This window comes from Argentina silus (genome assembly GCF_951799395.1).
Source record: "Argentina silus genome assembly, chromosome: 5".
NCBI classification, from domain to species: domain Eukaryota; kingdom Metazoa; phylum Chordata; class Actinopteri; order Argentiniformes; family Argentinidae; genus Argentina; species Argentina silus.
In genome coordinates, this window is record NC_139659.1 from 19,601,343 (window position 1) to 19,619,948 (window position 18,606).

At 47.3% G+C, this 18,606-nt stretch overlaps 2 protein-coding genes across 2 annotated transcripts in view; both read left to right on the forward strand.

Moving 5' to 3' along the window:
• Positions 1 to 2,935: 2,935 nt before the first annotated feature.
• Positions 2,936 to 4,786, forward strand: LOC310805300 (zinc finger and BTB domain-containing protein 26-like; the record flags this gene model as incomplete). The annotated part of the gene is made up of 1 exon (XM_083670901.1): positions 2,936 to 4,786. The coding sequence occupies one exon, from the start codon at positions 2,936 to 2,938 to the stop codon at positions 4,115 to 4,117; it is 1,182 nt and encodes a 393-aa protein (XP_083527027.1). The 3' UTR covers positions 4,118 to 4,786.
• A 1,929-nt stretch (positions 4,787 to 6,715) lies between these two features.
• Positions 6,716 to 18,606, forward strand: part of rc3h2 (ring finger and CCCH-type domains 2) — a 26,329-nt gene continuing 14,438 nt past the window's right edge. The window contains exons 1-4 of the mRNA XM_083670795.1: positions 6,716 to 6,872; positions 10,978 to 11,284; positions 11,716 to 11,833; positions 13,363 to 13,596. Of these exons, the coding sequence (XP_083526921.1) occupies positions 11,054 to 11,284; positions 11,716 to 11,833; positions 13,363 to 13,596 (583 nt within the window). The 5' untranslated portion in view covers positions 6,716 to 6,872; positions 10,978 to 11,053. The remainder of the gene's footprint in view (positions 6,873 to 10,977; positions 11,285 to 11,715; positions 11,834 to 13,362; positions 13,597 to 18,606) is intronic.

Below are 18,606 nucleotides of genomic sequence, written 5' to 3' on the forward strand. Positions count from 1 at the left end.
TAGAAATACTTTGAGGACTTAACAAACTGTGTCTGAGAGCGTGAGCCTCATCATCACTTTGACAAGGGGGGGATCATTGAAATTTACTTAAATCTTTATAACAAACAGAGATGCAGCATACAACCTAAAATTAGACAGGCGGGTTTCGAGAGGAATCAAGTCAAGTCAAGTCAAAGTTTATCTGTCATATGCACAGGATACGATTTTAAATTGTACAATGAGGCGTACGTGTAAAGAAGGCAAAAAGTATAAGATAAAGTGAACAGTACGATACAGTAATAAACAGCAGCAGTGATTCTAGTGAGTGTGTGTGTGTGTGTGTATGTGTGTGTGTGTGTGTGTGTGTGTGTGCGTGCGTGCGTGCGTGCGTGCGTGTGTGCGTGCGTGCGTGCGTGCGTGCGTGCGTGCGTGCGTGCGTGCGTGCGTGCTTGCGGGTGTGTGTGTGGTAGGAGAGAGAGTGTTTGTGTGTGTGTGGTTAATGTGTAGAGTCAGTCAGAGTCAGTGTAAATTGTCTTAGTTGCAGATGAGCAGCAGGTCGTGCATGTGGGCAGCTAAGTCTTATGTCCTGGAGGTAGAAACTGTCACAGACCCGATCCCGTACATAATATTTACCTGTAGTGGAAGCACTAATGTGTTATACAGTAAACAACATGGTATGGCTTGCCACCTATCAGGCATACATACAGGTGTGTTGGCTGTTGAGTCAACAGCAGTGATTCTGTCGTGGCTGGTAGGAGACAGTCTCCTAATAATACTGGATTCACAGATTCAGGCATAGACTAACACTGCATGGCAGACATCTAGGTTCTACACACAGCTGTTGAAAGAGCTTAGGCAGAGGCTGACTGACTCTCTCCCAGACCAGTTCTCTCTCCCACTTCAGGGTTATGTCATCACTGTTGGACCGTTTGACTAATATGTTTCCCCTGGTGCAAGTTGACCTCCAGCTGACTCAGATTCCCAGGACAGCCCAGGGCAGGGTCAGGCAGCAGCATCATCATCAGACTAGGACATCTGGAGGGTTTTGTTCTTAAGGTCATCAGCTACTTGAGGAATATACAATTGAGAAGCTAACTTAGCTGGTAGCTTTCATCAGAACTGTTCTACGGCTTGTTCTATGGCTTGTTCTATGTATGGCTTTTTGTTTGTTGCTAAAGGGTTTAGTGATACAGTTGTTCAGTTCATCCACAGTAACAACATGGATAGCTATAGTCCAGATCACACCCCCACGTGTTCGACTGTCTCTCTTGTCTGACCATGCATTATGGCCAGCAGCTCTCTATGATAGAAGAGGGTACCACACTTTGGTGATATTGAGAAGTCTTGGATTATACTGTAGGCAGGCTTTTTTCTTTTTATTAATCAAAGAATGTAGTTTGAGCAGCACACAGAGGGTTCAAACCCTACACTAAACCTGCCTCTATTTGAAGAGGAATGCAACAGTCTTGTATTTACCTGATCGCGACATAAATTATGCGCATAGGCCGACTGTTTGTGTCGATTTTGCCTAATGACACACTGAAGAGTAACCTGAAACAGGTGCACTACTGGTATTTCCAGATACATCAGAGCAATGTAAAGTGTGTCAACACTTGTGTCTGTAATTATAGCAAAACTGTTTTGGTAGGAGAGTTTTATGCAAACACTTGGTTGACCAAAGAGACATCATTAATTAATTAATTAATTCATAATTATCAGAATCACTGTGGATATATTGAGCATTTTTATAACTACTTTTAAAGGGGAGTCAGTGTGTCCTTGATGGTAGAATGTATTTCTATTCTATAACAGTAGGATACCCCAGTACTGTAGGTGTTACAGTCTATGGTGTATGTGTGGACTGCTCCCTGGTGGTGAAACATGTATATGACAGTTGGTATAAACCTGTTTATATCTTTATTATTTTTCTACTGTGATCTACTTTATCTAGTATTCTATTCATTTGGTGGATGAGGTGATCAATTATTGCAATGTTATTAATGTATTGCAATATGAAGCTGAGCTGAAATAATTTATGGAGTGACAGCTAGTGTGGAAAAATCATTTATCATACTGTACAGTCTCCGTCTTGAAATTGTTTATGAACATCTTTCAAAGCGTATCTATCAACTAATCTGGGTGAAAACGTGTGAGGGGCTCCGGTAATTCGGCGTGCGCTTTTGCGCACTGGAAACCCAGTGCGTGCGTAAAACGCACAGGAAGCAGGAAGTAAAATCAAGCGTCCCTCTCCTCTTTTGTGAAGGAGCGGTGTCCCTGTCATGTTGAGATGCTGAAATGATTGTAGCCAGTTGTCAAACTACACAATACACAAGAAGACAATTCGTCACCTACCTCACGTTTACACTGGAGAAGGAAGAGGAGTAGACTACTTTGACGTTGAAAGGCGAGTTTGCAATGTTTGGCATTGTTTGCGGCTCGACGGTGTATCCTAGCAATAATAACAACACACTGCAACTGTCATGATCATTTTAATCTTTTGAGTAGCTAGGCCATCACTTTTTTTTAGTTTTTCAGCCATTTAGAATGTCAGCATTTTCCAGTACAGCCGTGAGTGTGTGACCATGTAGCGAATAGGTCTACCATCTAACAGATGTGGTCTGCGGGTTGGAAACAAAGTTTCACTCAAAAACCTATTCATGAAATACAATATTGCATGTAGGTTATAACCCTCGAGATACTTTTATTTATTTATTTATTTATTTTTACTTTTCACAGATAATATTGAATTGGGAAATATTAGTAATAACAAATACAACAAAATATATACATATTAGTTATAACAATATAATACTTAAATATTAAATATACAATTATATTAAAAAGGTATGGGAATTATTTTGAAAGAAAATTTGGGTAGTTAGTGTTCAATGAAATCTAACTCATCACCTAGTCTCAAAAGGTATTAACCATGTTGCCACTTTGTCATTACAGAGAGATGACGACAATCTCAGACACACTCCAGTTCCGCTTCACCGGCTATGGCGACTCCATTCTGCACAAGATGAGCCTGCTGAGGGATGAGCGCCGCTTCTGTGATGTCACCCTTGTCCTTGGGACATTCCGCTTCCCAGGTCACCGTGTGGTCTTGGCGGCATCCTCTGCCTTCCTGCGGGACCAGTTCCTCCTGCACGAGGGGCGGGAGCTGCCTGTGCCTGTGGTCCCCAGTGTGGAGGTGGGTCGCCGCTTGCTGCTGTCCTGCTACACGGGCTTCCTGGAGGTCCCTCTGACGGAGCTGGTCAGCTATCTGACCGCAGCCAGCGCCCTGCAGATGAGCCACGTGGTGGAGAGGTGTGCTGAGGCTGTGTCCCAGTACCTGGGCCCCACCTTGGCTCACCTTAAACAGGAGAGGAGAAGCCCTGAGAGTACCCCCCCACCAGACAGTGTGGAACCCAGCTCAGCCTGCTTGGATGAGGGGGACCAGAAGACCTGGGTGGACCCGCAGGACAGAGAGCATAACTTGGACTCAGAGGACAGAGTCCAGATGGCCCACACAAACAGCCCCTACCCGACAGGCGCCCACAGACGCAAGCAATGCCCACCCACACCATGCAGGGACTCCAGGACTTTCTCTCCAGCAGGAAGTCCCTCCCACAGGGCAGGAGTGGCGGACAGCTCCCAGGACCAGGAGGAGGTGTCCAGGGAGGAAATGTACATGCTGGCAGCTCACATGCAGGGGGGCGGTTCACCTGAGTCCCACCTACATATTGGACTCACGGGGGCAGAGTTCTCGGGTCAGGACCTCCTCCTCCAGAGGCCTTACCTATGCAGGAAGTGTGACCGTGTCTTCCAGCACCTGGACAGCTTTGTGGGCCACCTCAAGGAGCACAAGCTGTACCCGTGTCTGCTCTGCGGGAAGAGTTTCTCCCAGAAGAGCAACCTGACGCGGCACATCCGTGTCCACACAGGGGTCAAGCCCTTCCAGTGCCTGCTCTGCCACAAGACCTTCTCGCAGAAGGCCACGCTGCAAGACCACCTCAACCTCCACACTGGGGACAAGCCACACAAGTGCAACTACTGTGCCATTCACTTCGCCCACAAACCGGGCCTTCGGCGCCACCTCAAGGACATCCACGGCAAGAGCAGCTTTCAGAACATGTTCCAGGAGGTGGTTGACTGATGCAGAAGGAGGAGACCTTGACTGATGCAGAAGGAGCACAAACAGTGCCTAATGTGTTTGGTGTTTTAAGGTGTTGTTTTGTCATCATATTTGTATTGTAAACAGGGTGCACCTGCAAAAGAGACCTCGGTCTCAGTGTGTCTCCCTGGATAAATAAAGATTAGAACTCAAAAAAGGAGGGGACAGAAGGAGGAAGCAGCTAGAATAGAGGACTAGTGTAAATGTATTGCACCATGTTGAAGTGCCCCGGTTTGCCTCCATAGATGTAGGTTATCTCTGCACTTTATTTTCTATACATTCTTTTTATTTTATTCTGTGTGTGTGTGTGTGTGTGTGTGTGTGTGTGTGTGTGTGTGTGTAAAAGGTTTCTCACATAAGAGAAATTTGTCTTTACTGTATCTTTTATTTATGAACAGTAATATGAGCGTGATGCAAGACTCAATTTAAATCATACTTTATTGACATAGCACATTTCGTACACTGATGCAATAAAATGTGCTTCACAGCTGATTTTAAAGGATCCATGGTGTATCTTGAAATGGTGTTTTATTTGGCTTTGATTTAATACCACCTGGATACAGTAAACTCTGATATGAAATATTGTTATGCTGGTTGATAAACCAAATATTTGGAGTTTTAGGTCAGTATGTCATGAATGTATCTTATGAATTAGGCTGAATCACGTACAGTATTGCCTCAATGATTAAATGTTTGTTCATTCACATCAGAAGCCGTTACATACGTTTTTTTGACTGCATACTGCGTGAAACACTTTTATAGATGGCCACAAGGTGGCACCTATGTTTTGAATTATGTGAATTTCCTCTCTTCAATATTTCTATTGAAGCGATTAGTCTAATGTCAAGGGAAATGTATTTACCTGGGAATTGATGAACTCAAATATTGGTAAAAAATATTTTTTAATATACTTAGATACTATACCTGTATATGTGTAGATCATGTAAGGATGGCATGCTAGGGAACCTCTCATTTTACCATGTAACATTTCTTTGAATGAAGAGGGGATAAAAGGATTAATTTCTATGAAAATGAGGGATTTATGGAGGCAACGGCTCTATAATGTTTTGAATGCTGTTGCTTTGGTTCAGTGTGAGTTCGAGAGTAAGGGAGACAGTGGGTTGCCCCACTAGATGACCTGAGTGCATTTGTGTGCTTTACTGCGTATCAATACTTTATGAGAGGATTCTCCCACATGTCTGAGAGGGTTTCCTTGCTCTCTCTCACTCTCTTCTTTTCTCTCTGACTCTCTTCTCTCTCTCTTTTATCCCTTTGCTCTAGAAATGTCACCCGCACTCAGCTCAGTCTAACCCAACACTGCTCCTGGCCCCAGGGCCTCCCCTAAGCAGTGAGAGGAAGTGTGTGTGTGTGTGTGTATGTGTGTGTGTGTATCTCTGTCTCTGTCGGTCAGAGAGAGAGATAGAGGGCTGATTTTGCTGATGTTGAGGCTCCTGAGCTGTGAATGTTGCAGAAGCTTGTTTATGGCCATACAGAGGGAGGGAACAGGGTCTTTTCTTAAACATTGGATCCCAGCCAATCTGTCCCTTTGGGTGTCAGAGGAGTTGCAATCGTCTCACTGCCCAAGCCGTCGAGTGCATTATGCCTATACAATAGGAGAGGGACACGGGGATGGCTGGCTGTTGTTAGAACTCAGAGCAGATGCATACTTGTGCTTTTCAGAAAGCATACAAAAGAGGGCCAATGTTCCATGTTCCCTTCATCAGCATCCAGTGTTCCTTGAAGTAGGTCAACACACACGCTCACACACACACACACACGCTCACACACACACACACACACACACACACACACACACACACACACAAAAGTGTGGTGTTTAGGACCACTCCATTATGAATGAGCAATTGAGAGAGGGAGGAAGGGAGTTAGGCCTCTCTATCTTCTGGACCATACTCCAGTGAAATCATCACACAATCATATAAACTAGAGCAGTGCTGTATGAAAAACTACAGTCTAGATCACGCTGGATGTCCGTCGGGTTTTCATAGGTAGCAGATGAGACATTATGACGGATTAATCAGGCTAATATAATATTCTGTCACACTGCACATTTTCATGTTCTTAACGGTAAGTTTCAGTTGCATACGATTGTATCAAACTAATGAGCTTAAAGCTAAGCAGAGACAGATGCTCATTCCCAAATTCTAATACAGGGTGATGAAAACGCGCTCGGAGCATTGCGTCTCACGGTCTATCGCATCCCCTGTCTCTTTAAAAACGATGCAGCCCACGCCTCGAAAAGCGGCTTGTTCCGGCTTTGCCCCTTTACATCTTTATCCTTGCCCATAACATGAAAATAGTACCCGATACGCATAATCATTTCTTATAAGATTTTGAGGTGAAATACAATAATTATGCACATTTAGTATGGCTTAAGTGATCCTGAGGCGCTCCCCCGCCGGGCAAGTCACGCCTGTCCGCGGCACCCAGTTCAAACACGGGTACAGCGGAGTGATACATACTATCCTTCTCCCTAGTTGTCTGACCAAGGGAGTGTACCTGTGCGAACATGTCGCGCAGAAGATGAATATAGAAATTGGAGCAAATAACCCTCTCAATATTACGCGCTGACATGACGTGACACATAGTTGTAAATTCAGGAAGTAATTGGTTTGATTGCTGCGGTTTGATTGCAACTGATGAAGATTTTTTTTCCCTTTGCGCTCTCGGACGAGAAAAAGATGATTATTATAGTACTCCGCTACAGTGCGTTTAGGTAAGTGACAGAGGCGCGACTTTCTGCTGGTGGACCAAATATGATTTTATGAAGTGTTGCATGCAGCTCAAACATGCAGCTGGGGGCAACTATAGGTGAATTTGGAGTAAGAATTCGTTTAATTACGAGTCCAACTTATTTCAGACATGCAGTGACTGAGAAAATGTGTTGTAGTGTTTTATCATAAATATATCGGAAGTGCGCCCTATTATTATTATCATCAGAAGTCAACATCCGCAACTGCATGATGATGGCTAGAATTTAATTTGGTATGAGAAATGATCCAAATACACCGTTGCCTCTGTGAAGCCTATACCAGCATTTTCTGGAAAGAGTGCAGAGGATCATGAAATTATATGCACGCTCCTTTGATGGTCGACTATCCGCTATCATCCGATCAGTTCATGGCAACAGCTCTCTCTCCGCTCGACAGGCAGTATAGGCTAACTGTAAATCTATGAGTTAATTTAGCGAGACATATTCGTCTATTCCTGTATTCCTCTAGATATTTTCATTTTGGTGTATTTCAAAGCTTAGGGAATCTACAATGAACAATTGTCTTTGAATACTGTAGGCCTGTAATGCAAATGCAAAACCTTATTGGTAGCCTACATTCTGCTACTTTTCAGAGGCATCTGACTGATGATATGATAATGTCGTGGTTTTGGGTTTCAGTTGATACTATCAGTTAGCCTACTCTAATGGCTCGGATACATGGCCTATATGGCCATCTGACTGTTCAATTAAGTTGCATAACAAAATGCAGGCTCATTTAATTCGGCTGTTGCTCCTGTACTTCCGTGTAGGCAGATCTCTCTCGAGTGATTTGTGCCAACCACCCACCTCCAACATAAAATATGCAAGAATGGAATGGATAATCCTAGACTGTGATGGATTATGTTCGAAAGTCTCCTGCAAATTAACTTGTAAAATGTAATATTAACCAGACATCCAACATTTACAACAAGAAATCAAGCCACGAAGAGGAAACATGTTTGTTGTGTTTTAAAAGGACCTTGGATCTGTAGCTTACTGTACCTCTGATGAGACTTTGAGGTGGGGGGGCTTGAGTAATTTCTGAAGCCCTGCACAATATTGCATATTCCATTGCTCACCACAGACATGTTTGTGTAAAAATCTTAGTCCTGATATCTTTCACCCAAACAGTGTACCGTAGGCCTAGTCTGTGGCTATCCCCACTTGCATAGGGTGGTGGGATGGCTTTTGGTCTATAAAGTCCATGTCTGGGCTGATGCAGGACAAACCCAGCTGTCCATTTTCTGTACAATGTACTCCCTCCACACACACACACACACACACACACACACACACACACACACACACACACAACGTTAAGTTAGAGACCAAAACATAGAGAACAGAGTGTTCTGACACTGGGGACATGCATGAGGAGGGCCAGTCCTCATGAATGTCTTTAAAACTCCTCACATTCCTGGGCTTCAGGTTCTACCCCTGCCCAAATAAAATGAGGGCGGCTGCGGTGGGTGGGGACCAGCTAACATGAGGAGCTGTCCATCAGCAGACCAATGTCCATATCAGCCAGTAGCCCTGTCAGTCCTCCGGAACACCTGCTGCTGAGGCACCACCATAGGGAACACATTGGGGCAGCACATCGGGGCCATGTGAGGACTGGACCACATATGTGCCGAACCAAATGTGAGGCCAAATGTTAGCTTGTGTTCTGTGGAAGGCTGTCGATGTCAGTCAGTGGTGTTCATAGAGACTTTTGAGAAACGACCATCATTTTCTGAGTTTAACACCAGCAGGGTGGGGAGATTTCCCCTTTTCTGTACTTTTAGAAATTGCCGTTGTCACAAGACAATGATCAAACGTTTCCTCGTGTTTATTGCTCTGCCCCCGCGCACAGTAGACTGCCTACAGTAACAGCGTGCAGGGGCCCTTTATGTATAGCCTACGTTGATTACTCATTCTATGAAAGTGTATCACGTGGAGACCTTAACTATGATCTGGGACACTCCGAAAAAAACCAGCATGTAGTTTACAGGAACAGGTGGTTTTCAACGTGAGATTGAATCACTGCTCCATTAATAGCCTAAACAGTTCCCACGACCAGTGTCTCAAGCGTCACCATATCTACAGTAACTTTCCCCGCAACACGTTTTGTCACATGCGTTTTCACTTTGGTCTGTGAGCTCAACTGTTGCGTGAAGCTCGTGGTGTTATATTCAGCGCCTTCGCAGAAACATGACGCGCAAGATCAGCAAGAAGCTGTCCAGGCGGATGAGGCAATGTGGACATAGAGCCAATTGGATGGTGCGTAATTCTGTGGGGGAAAAAAAAACTTGAATGCACAATGATAACTGGCACAATTTAGCCAATTACAGTTGCACATTTTGTTTCCTTAATGAGTTACTTGCTTTGAAATTAGTTGCGTGGCTGGTGCGTTGAGCAGGCTTATACATTACACATTCGGGAATATTGTCCACTCCACAGTAAGTTATGCGCAAACTGTTTGAATGTGTTTCCTCCCTCATAGGCCAAAAGCTTGAAATCTTTCATATTGTTCATGTTGTTAATTTGGAGTAATTCTTTGAGCAGGTCAGAATAATGGAAACCAAATTGACTGAAACATTATATTTGTTGACACCAGTATTGTAGTCCCACAGGAAACCTAATGTGTTCAAAAACAGTGCATACTAACTAACCCTAACCCTGTAGATGAAAAGTTAATGAGTTATAAGTTGAATGAGATGTTAATCTTTGATATGATGGCATTTTAGTGCATGAAACTCTCACACACACACACACACACACACACACACACACACACACACACACACACACACACATTTTACGTCTACACGATGATTGAATCCCAACAGCAGTCAGCAGTACTGTTGTGCAACTGAACTATACAAGTTAGATTGGTAGGGCAAGCTACGTGTCTGACATAACTTCCTCTTAAAGAGAGAAGGGGGGGAGGTGGGCCGTTCCATCCGAATGGCTGTAACTGTAACTGTAACTGTAACTGCAGCCGTTGAATGCTAGGAAGATAAGTAACTGGTGTTTACTGCATGCCTGGTGACAGTACAGCACCCCATGCTCTAAGGCTAACATTGCACACAGATGTATTCATTGGCCAGATCCTGCAGTAGTGATCCATATTCTACAACTGGCTACATGAGCATTCTCTCTCTCTCTCTCTCTCTCTCTCTCTCTCTCTCTCTCCCTCCCTCTCTCTCTATCTCTCCCCCCCCCCCCCCGTCCTCCTGTCCTCCCCCCCCGTCCTCCTGTCCTCCTGTCATCTTCTTGGGTTTCTCAGTATTTATAGTATTTTGTCCTGTGACAGAGTGCAGAGGGGCTGTGCAAATCTGGAGTGGTGTTATTATCAGTGTGTATATCAGACTGATAGAACAGAGAGTCCACCTCTACAGTCTGCAGCCAGGGTCTTCCCACTTAACCTGGCATTCCAGATCATTGGTACTTTAGCAAGCTAGTACATTGTAGCGCCAGGCTAATACCATGTAGCTCGCTAGCAATGGCTTATTAGCCAGTACTTCCCACTAGTTTTACCAGGAGGAGGCAGAGATGGAGGGGAGGATAGGGCAAGAGAGAGGGGGATAAAAGAGAGAGAGAGGTTTAGATGGGAAGAGAGGAGTTGAAAGAAAAGAGACAGCCCTGAAATTACAATACATTCACCACCATTTCCCTTCCTCCTCCAAAATTGTCACTGTGAAAAGGCAATATTATATTTAGCCACTGGGGGCAGATTTACTTATATTTGCACAGGTCCAAAGTTTGCACCTGTTATCCTTATAAGGGGATGAACAACTGCTCTTCTTAAAAACGCTATTCGCTCGTTCCGGTGGTTTCATTCCCTCTTGAAAACAACAGGTGCAAATTCTGATCTCGTACAAGTACTTGATTCATAAACGTGGCCTTAGCTATTCATACATCTGTCAGGAAGCTTTCTTTTACAAAGGAAGATGGCTGTTTTTTTATACCTGTGGAGATATCAGAAGTCTTTCACATACAAAGCTTTCCTCTCTCGTAAGGATCCATCTACAGGGGAACTGACCTAAAGTGAAACACTTTTTCTTTTGTTTTGTTTTGTTTGCCACAGTTGTCAGTGAGGTGTCATCGGGGCGCAGCGGCATGCGATCCCCCTGAGCGTGACAGCGCCCCACAGAGGTGACAGGATGCCAGTGCAGGCAGCCCAGTGGACGGAGTTCCTATCCTGCCCCATCTGCTACAATGAGTTTGACAGCAGTGGCCACAAGCCCATCAGCCTGGGCTGCTCACACACCGTCTGCAAGACCTGCCTGCACAAGCTGCACCGCAAGGCCTGCCCCTTTGACCAGACCTCCATCAGCACCGACATCGACCTGCTGCCTGTCAACTGTGCCCTGCTGCAACTGGTGGGAGCTCAGGTGGGTGGAGCCCATCTGGGAGGAGGGAGGGCGGGGGGGGTGGGGGGTGGGGGGGATTTACGGTAGTATGGGTATGAGTGTTTACAGTTTGTTTGTGTGTGTGTGTGTGTGTGGAGGGGGGGGGGGGGGGGGTTGTGTGTGTGTGTGTGTGTGTAGTGTGTGTACTGTATGTGTAGCCCTGCAAGGCTCCGGGCCACATCCCTTAGTGTTTCCTACTGCCTCTCTCTCTCTTGGTGTCTGATGATGATTACTCATAGGGCAGATTCTGAGTGGGGGAAACTTTGTTTCTCACACCTGATTTGAGACTGAGTTATTAGGTCTGAGGACACCAGTGTTTGACCACCTGAGGATTTATTTCCATACCACACATGCTGTGTTATATGAGTGGTAAGTAACATATGAATGGTTCATGATTTGTTTTGTTGACCCAGTTCTTGGAGGCCCAGCCAGTGACTCTGAGCAGTGCGGTGGAGATCAAGCACTATGAGGTGTGCAGGGTGTGTGTGGAGGAGCTGGCACTCTATCTGAAGCCCATCAGCGGAGGAAAAGGTATTGGAGCACCTGTGTGTGTGTGTGTGTGTGTGTGTGGGTGGGTGTGTGTGTGGTGTGTGTGTGGTGTGTGTGTGTGTGTGTGTGTATGTGTGTGTGTGTGTGTGTGTGTGTGTGTGTGTGTGTGTGTGTTTGACGCCACGGTCTCATTCCAATGCAGACAGAGAAGTGCTTCTCCTTGCTGGTGTTCAGCACTGTGTTTCTTCTTCCTCCTTGGGGTAGTTTGGGGTCAGAGCAGCACACCAGAATTTCCTGTTTTTCTGAGGGGTGGATGTAGGAGTGGATGTAGGGGTGGATGTAGGGGTGGATGTAGGGGTGGATGTAGGGGTGGATGTAGGGGTGGATGTAAGGGTGGATGTAGGGGTGGATGTAGGGGTGGATGTAGGGGTGGATGTAGGGGTGGATGTAAGGGTGGATGTAGGGGTGGATGTAGGGGTGGATGTAAGGGTGGATGTAGGGGTGGATGAAGTGTGGTATTTGCATCAGAGCATATATCAGCTGAGGGTGCAATCAGGAAGTGCATGTAGGAGTGATACTGATACATACACAAGGCCTCAGCCCCCATACACAAGGCCTCAGCCCCCATACACAAGGCCTCAGCCCCCATACACAAGGCCTCGGCCCCCATGCACAAACACAAACACAAACACAAAGCTCGAGTCACAAGTTCAATGAACCATGAGATTGTGTTATAAAGGAAAACTGAATTTTTCCTTTATTTCATTTCAACGAATAATTGGTTTAGATTACAACCACATACTCTAGACTTCTTTGAGCAGTAACCCAAGAATACTGTCGTTAATTGACAGAATGTAAAATAAATGGAGAAGAATATTGCTTTGTGTGTTGGTACAGTAGCTCAGAGAGCAGTTTCCAGACTCCCTTGCTTCCTGGATATTTAATTTCATACCCATAGTCTCAGACATGCTAAATTATCCGCAGCCATTACTGAACTGTGGAGGAAATGGAGAAATGGAGAATCCCTCTCTAAGGAGTCATAAAAACCTGTGTGCGTGACGCAAGGGTAAACCTAAAGCCCCATCCTCCTCTGCCATCAGTGCCTTTAAAAGCCAATTGCTGTGCTGAAGTGGGTGTTTTATTGGAGTAATCCACCTGAAGCCTTCTCAATGTGGCGAGCTGAAAGCACAGTTAACCGCTCTATGGCTGTACCCACTGCTTTTGGTAATGATCACAGAATTGGAGAGGGGACAGCCCACCCAGCCCTTTCCGTTTTATAGAGCTATTAAGACGCTTCTATCACTCTATCCTGTGAGACACTTACTAGAGGGAAAAGAGAGTTACATGCTACATTTCTCTATCTCCCAAAGACAGACAGACAGACAGACAGACAGACAGACAGACAAGTTTTGTCCGTGTAACTGACAACATGTAGACTGTTATGCTGATGGTTCACTGGTACGCACACTCAATTTGAGGAAGTGACTAACCTTGTGTTTTGCACTGTAACTGAGAATGAGGCCATCTCACTCTGTGACCTTTGACCTTTGCCCTCTCTTTCCATCCACCAGGTGTGGTGACCCTCAGTCCGAGCGCCCTCAGTCGGCCCATGCAGAGGAAGCTGGTCACCCTGGTGAACTGCCAGCTGGTGGAGGAGGAGGGGCGGGTGCGGGCGGTGCGGGCGGGCCGCTCGCTAGGGGAACGCACTGTCACAGAGCTCATCCTACAGCATCAGAACCCCCAGCAGCTGTCTGCCAACCTGTGGGCCGCTGTCAGGGCACGGGGGTGCCAGTTCCTCGGGCCTGGTGAGTGGCTGACAATAACACACCTGGCTGTCAATCACAGGAATTGATGTTGTTATTTTTTATATGAGTGCTATGCTATCTCAATACAGTAAGCTGTTATCTCTGTGCACTCTGTGCAAGTCTTTGGGCATTTGAGGGTTATGTACTATGACACATCTGTGCCCTGCTAGGCTCTGGGCCACATTCCTGAGTGTTCCCTGTAACGTCTCGCCCTGTTTCTTAGTTTATGTTTGTCTTCGTTTCATGTTATTCATTTATTGTTTCCTGTTTATTTTTTGTGTTCCTCACCTTGTCTCTCGTTTCAGACACTTCACTACCTGCCCTTGTGTGTTTCCCGCCTGTGTGAATGTCTACCCCACCCTGATTGGCTTCACTTGTTCCTCGTCACCCTTCCCTGTGTATTTAGTCTGTGTGTTCCCCTGTCTCTGTGCCAGTTCATCTTTGTACCTTCGTGTCATACGTCCCAGCATTTCCTAGTGATAAGTATTCCTGTTTTTTGATCTCCGAGTGTGTTTCTGACTTAGCCTTTTTGCCGACCCCTTTTTGGATTATCTGCCTGCCTTTTTGAATTGCCTACCTGTGTACTAAATCCTGCTTTGCCTACCTCCTTCCTGGATTATCTGCCTACTCATTGACTGCCTACCTGTGTACTGAACCTTTTTGAAAGTAAAGACTATTGTATTGGATTTAAGTTTTTGTCTCCGAGTCGTGCATTTGAGTTCTCTGCCTGCGTACTACAGCCATTACAGTACAAACTGGCCAAACTGTGGACTCAGCCGACTTAGACTTTGTGCGCGCTGCGCTTCAAACCCAGGAGAGATGCATTCTTTGCCATGACGAGCAACTCACCTCAATTTGTCTGGGGGTGTGCGGGCTGTCAGAACGACACAAGGGCTTCCAGGCTTCCATCGGTGGCCAGGTTTGCCAGGAGGCTGACCAGATTCAGCAGCTGATGGCATGCCTTGAGACTCTCGTCTCTTCTCCTCCTGTCCCGGCACCAGTTCCGACCCGTGATCCAGCTCCTGTCTCCGCTCCTGTTCCTGCTTCAGCTCCTGCTCCCATGCTCACACCGCCAGCACCGGCTCCTCATCTCTCCAGACCCAAGCGGTTTTCCGGGGACTCCGGTAACTGTTGGGCATTCCTGGTTCAGTGTGGGCTGCATTTCGAGCTACAGGTGTCTTCATTCCAGATGGAACGTGCCAAGGTGGCATACGTTATCACCCACCTTACCGGTAGAGCCGAAGCCTGGGCTACAGCCGAGTGGGCCAGGGATTCTCCAATGCAATTCTCTGGAGGTTTTCACTGACACTCTGCAAGAGTTTCGATCACACAACCCCCGGTCGAGAGGCAGCAAGAGCGCTCATGGGCTTGCATCAGGGCAAGAGTCGGGTTTCTGACTACTCCATTGAGTTCCGCACCCTGGCAGCAGACAGCGGCTGGAACTCCCCCTCCTTGTTTGACGCTTTTCTCTATGGGCTTTCCGACCCCATCAAGGACGAGTTGGCTGCCCTAGAGCTTCCTCCTGACCTGGATTCCCTTTTCGCTTTGGCCATAAAGATTGACAACCGTCTCCGGGAGAGAGAGAGAGATCCAGGGCTGCTGTTACTCCGCCAGTCCTCCCCAATGGCTCGTTCTGGCGGCGACTCACCAGTGCCCCCTACCGCTTCGGAGGAGTCCATGCTGCGGGAGGGAGGGCAGATGCATCTACTGTGCTCAGCTGGATCATTTCACGTCTGTATATCCTGTAAGACAAGGCTCATCAGTGAAAAAGAGGGTGCTGGTGAGCCAAACTGTTTTTTCTGCCAATCCCTCGTATTCTCACTTCTGCACGGCTAATCACTCCATCCCAGACTCTCAATCATCCTGTGTTTGTGGACTCTGGAGCAGATGGGAGTTTTATTGATTGGAGGCTAGCCAAGAGACTTGGACTAAACCTTGTTCCCCTGCCCAAGCCATTAGAGGCCAACACTTTAGATGGCCGGCTGTTGTGCAAAGTCACTTACCGCACTCAACCTGTTCATAACCACACTGAATTCTTGAGCTTCCATCTTTTCAACTCCCCTTTACAGCCTCTCATCCTGGGTTTTCCCTGGCTCAGCATTTGAACTTTTACAAGGTGCTAAGACCTTTACTAAGCTTGATCTTAAAAATGCTTACCACTTAGTAAGGATAAGGGAGGGGGACAAGTGGAAAACAGCCTTCAACACTCCTAGTGGTCACTATGAATATCTTGTTATGCCTTTTGGGCTCAGCAATGCTCCAGCTGTGGTGAATGGCCTTGGTAAATGATCTCTTCTCCGAGACATTAAATCAGTTTGTCTTCATTTACCTGGATGATATCCTCATGCCTCCTCGACAAGCAGCTCTTCGTGAAAGCGGAGAAATGTGAGTTTCATGCCTCCACTGTTGCTTTCCTGGGTTTCATCATCTCGCAGGACAACATCCAAATGGATCCTGCCAAGGTCAGTGCGGTTTCTGAGTGACCCACGCCTACCAGTCGCAAATAAGTTCAGCGTTTTTCTGGGTTTTGCTAATTTTTACAGACGGTTTATCAGGAACTTTAGCACTGTTGCCGCTCTGCTGCATGCCCTCACCTCCTCTCATGTCAAGTTCCAGTGGTCTCCCCAGGTGGATCAGGCTTTCCGGAGGCTGAGGGAGAGCTTCACTCTCAGACATGGGCATCGGGGCTGTTCTCTCCCAGCAGTCACAGGGGGACAACAAGCTTCATCCCTGCACCTTCCTATGCCGGAAACTCTCTCCTGCCGCAAGGAACTATGATGTGGGAAACAGGGAGCTGTTGGCTGTCAAGGTGGCCCTAGAGGAGTGGCACCACTGGTTGGAGGGAGCAGAGCACCCTTTTCTGGTGTGGACTGACCATAAGAACCTGGAATACATCCGGACCGCCAAACAGCTCAACTCCAGGCAAGCCAGATGGGCCCTGTTCTTTAACAGGTTTAACTTTTACCTGTCATACCGGCCTGGGTCCAAAAACATTAAGTCCGATGCTCTGTCTCACCTGTTTGATCCTGATTCAGCCCCAAGGTCTCCCACCAACATCCTGCCATCTTCCTGTGTGGTGAGGGCTGTTACTTGAGGCATTGAGGAAGAGGTCAGGCAGGCGAGTGCTAAAGTCCAAGTACCGGACAGCTGTCCCCCGAACCAGTTGTTTGTTCCTGTCTCCCATCACTCTCAGGTCATCCATTGGGCTCACACCTCTCTTCTCTCCTGCCACCCTGGTATATGGCAGACTCTGTTCATGGTCAAGCAACGCTTCTGGTGGCACTCCATGGAAAGAGAGGTTGGGGAATATGAGGCTGCCTGTCCTGTGTGCGCCCGGAACAAGGTCTTCTGACGCCCGCCACCTGGTCTCCTGCGCCCGCTTCCTGTGCCTCATCGTCCCCGGTGTGACATCTCATTGGACTTTGTCATGGGGTTACCCCCCCTCAGAAGGTAACACCACCATTCTGAAGGTAGTAGACACGTTTTCAAAGATGGTGCACTTCATCCTCCTGCCTAAATCGCCGTCCGCCCAGAAGGCGGTGGAGGCAATGTTGTTCCATGTTTTCCGTCTCCATGGATTCCCTAGGGATGTTGTGTCAGATCAGGGACGCAGTTTGTCTCACAATTCTGGAAGGCATTCTGTTCCCTTCTCGGTGCCACCGTCAGTCTCTCCTCCGGGTACCACCCCCAGTCCAACGGCCAGGCTGAGTGGCTCAACCAGGAGTTGGAGACATGTCTACATTACCTCGTCTACCAGAACCCAGCCACCTGGAGCAAGCACCTCATCTAGGTTGACTACGCCCATAACACCCTGCAGGGTTCTGCTTCTGGTCTCTCTCCCTTCCAGTGTGCCTATGGTTACCAGCCGCCGCTGTTCCCTGACCTGGAGACAGAGGTCAGCGTCCCCTCTGCTTAGGCACTCATTTGGCGGTGTTGCCACACCTGGAACCGGGCCCGGCAGGTGCTCCTCAGGAGCTCGGCCCAGTACAAGAGGACGGCAGACCACCAGCGAACCCCCGCTCCCACTTACCAGCCAGGGCAGAAGGTCTGGCTGTCTACTCGGGACCTCCCCTTGCGAGTTGAATCTCGCAAACTGGCTCCCCGGTTTGTGGGTCCCTTCCCTGACTCCAAGGTAATCAACCCAGTAGCTGTGCGAGTCCGACTTCCCAGATCCCTGAGGGTTCATCCCACCTTCCATGTGGCCAGGGTCAAGCCGGTGAAGGAGAGTTCCTTGGTACCCGCATCCAGGCCCCCCCACCCCCCCCCCCCCCCCCCCGGTTCATTGACGGAGGTCCGGTGTACACAGTCAAGTGGCTCTTGGCAGTTCGTCGTCGGGGTCGTGGCCGTCAGTGCCAGGTGGACTGGGAGGGGTACGGGCCTGAGGAGAGGTCTTGGGTCTCCACCAGGAACATTGTGGACCCTGAACTCATCCAGGAATTCCAACGCAGCCATCCTGACCTGCCTGGGACGTCAGGTCCCTAGAAGGGGCGTACTGTAACGTTTCGCCCTGTTTCTTAGTTTATGTTTGTCTTTGTTTCATGTTATTCATTTATTGTTTCCTGTTTATTTTTTGTGTTCCTCACCTTGTCTCTCGTTTCAGACACTTCACTACCTGCCCTTGTGTGTTTCCTGCCTGTGTGATTGTCTACCCGGCGTGATTGGCTTCACCTGTTCCACATCATCCTTCCCTGTGTATTTAGTCTGTGTGATACCCTGTCTCTGTGCCAGTTCGTCTTTGTACCTTCATGTCATATGTCCCAGCATTTCCTACTGATAAGTGTTCCTGGTTTTTGATCTCCGAGTCTGTTTCTGACTTAGCCTTTTTGCTCCCACTTTTCGGATTATCTGCCTGCTTTTTGGAAATGCCTACCTGTGTACCAAACCCTGCTTTGCCTACTGTGGTGGAAGTCTAGGATTTACCACTCTGTACTTTAGCTCTTCAGAGATGAGATTCAAGAAATAAAGTCCTTAGTAGCCACAATATCTGAGTCCGGTATTTATTATTGCTTG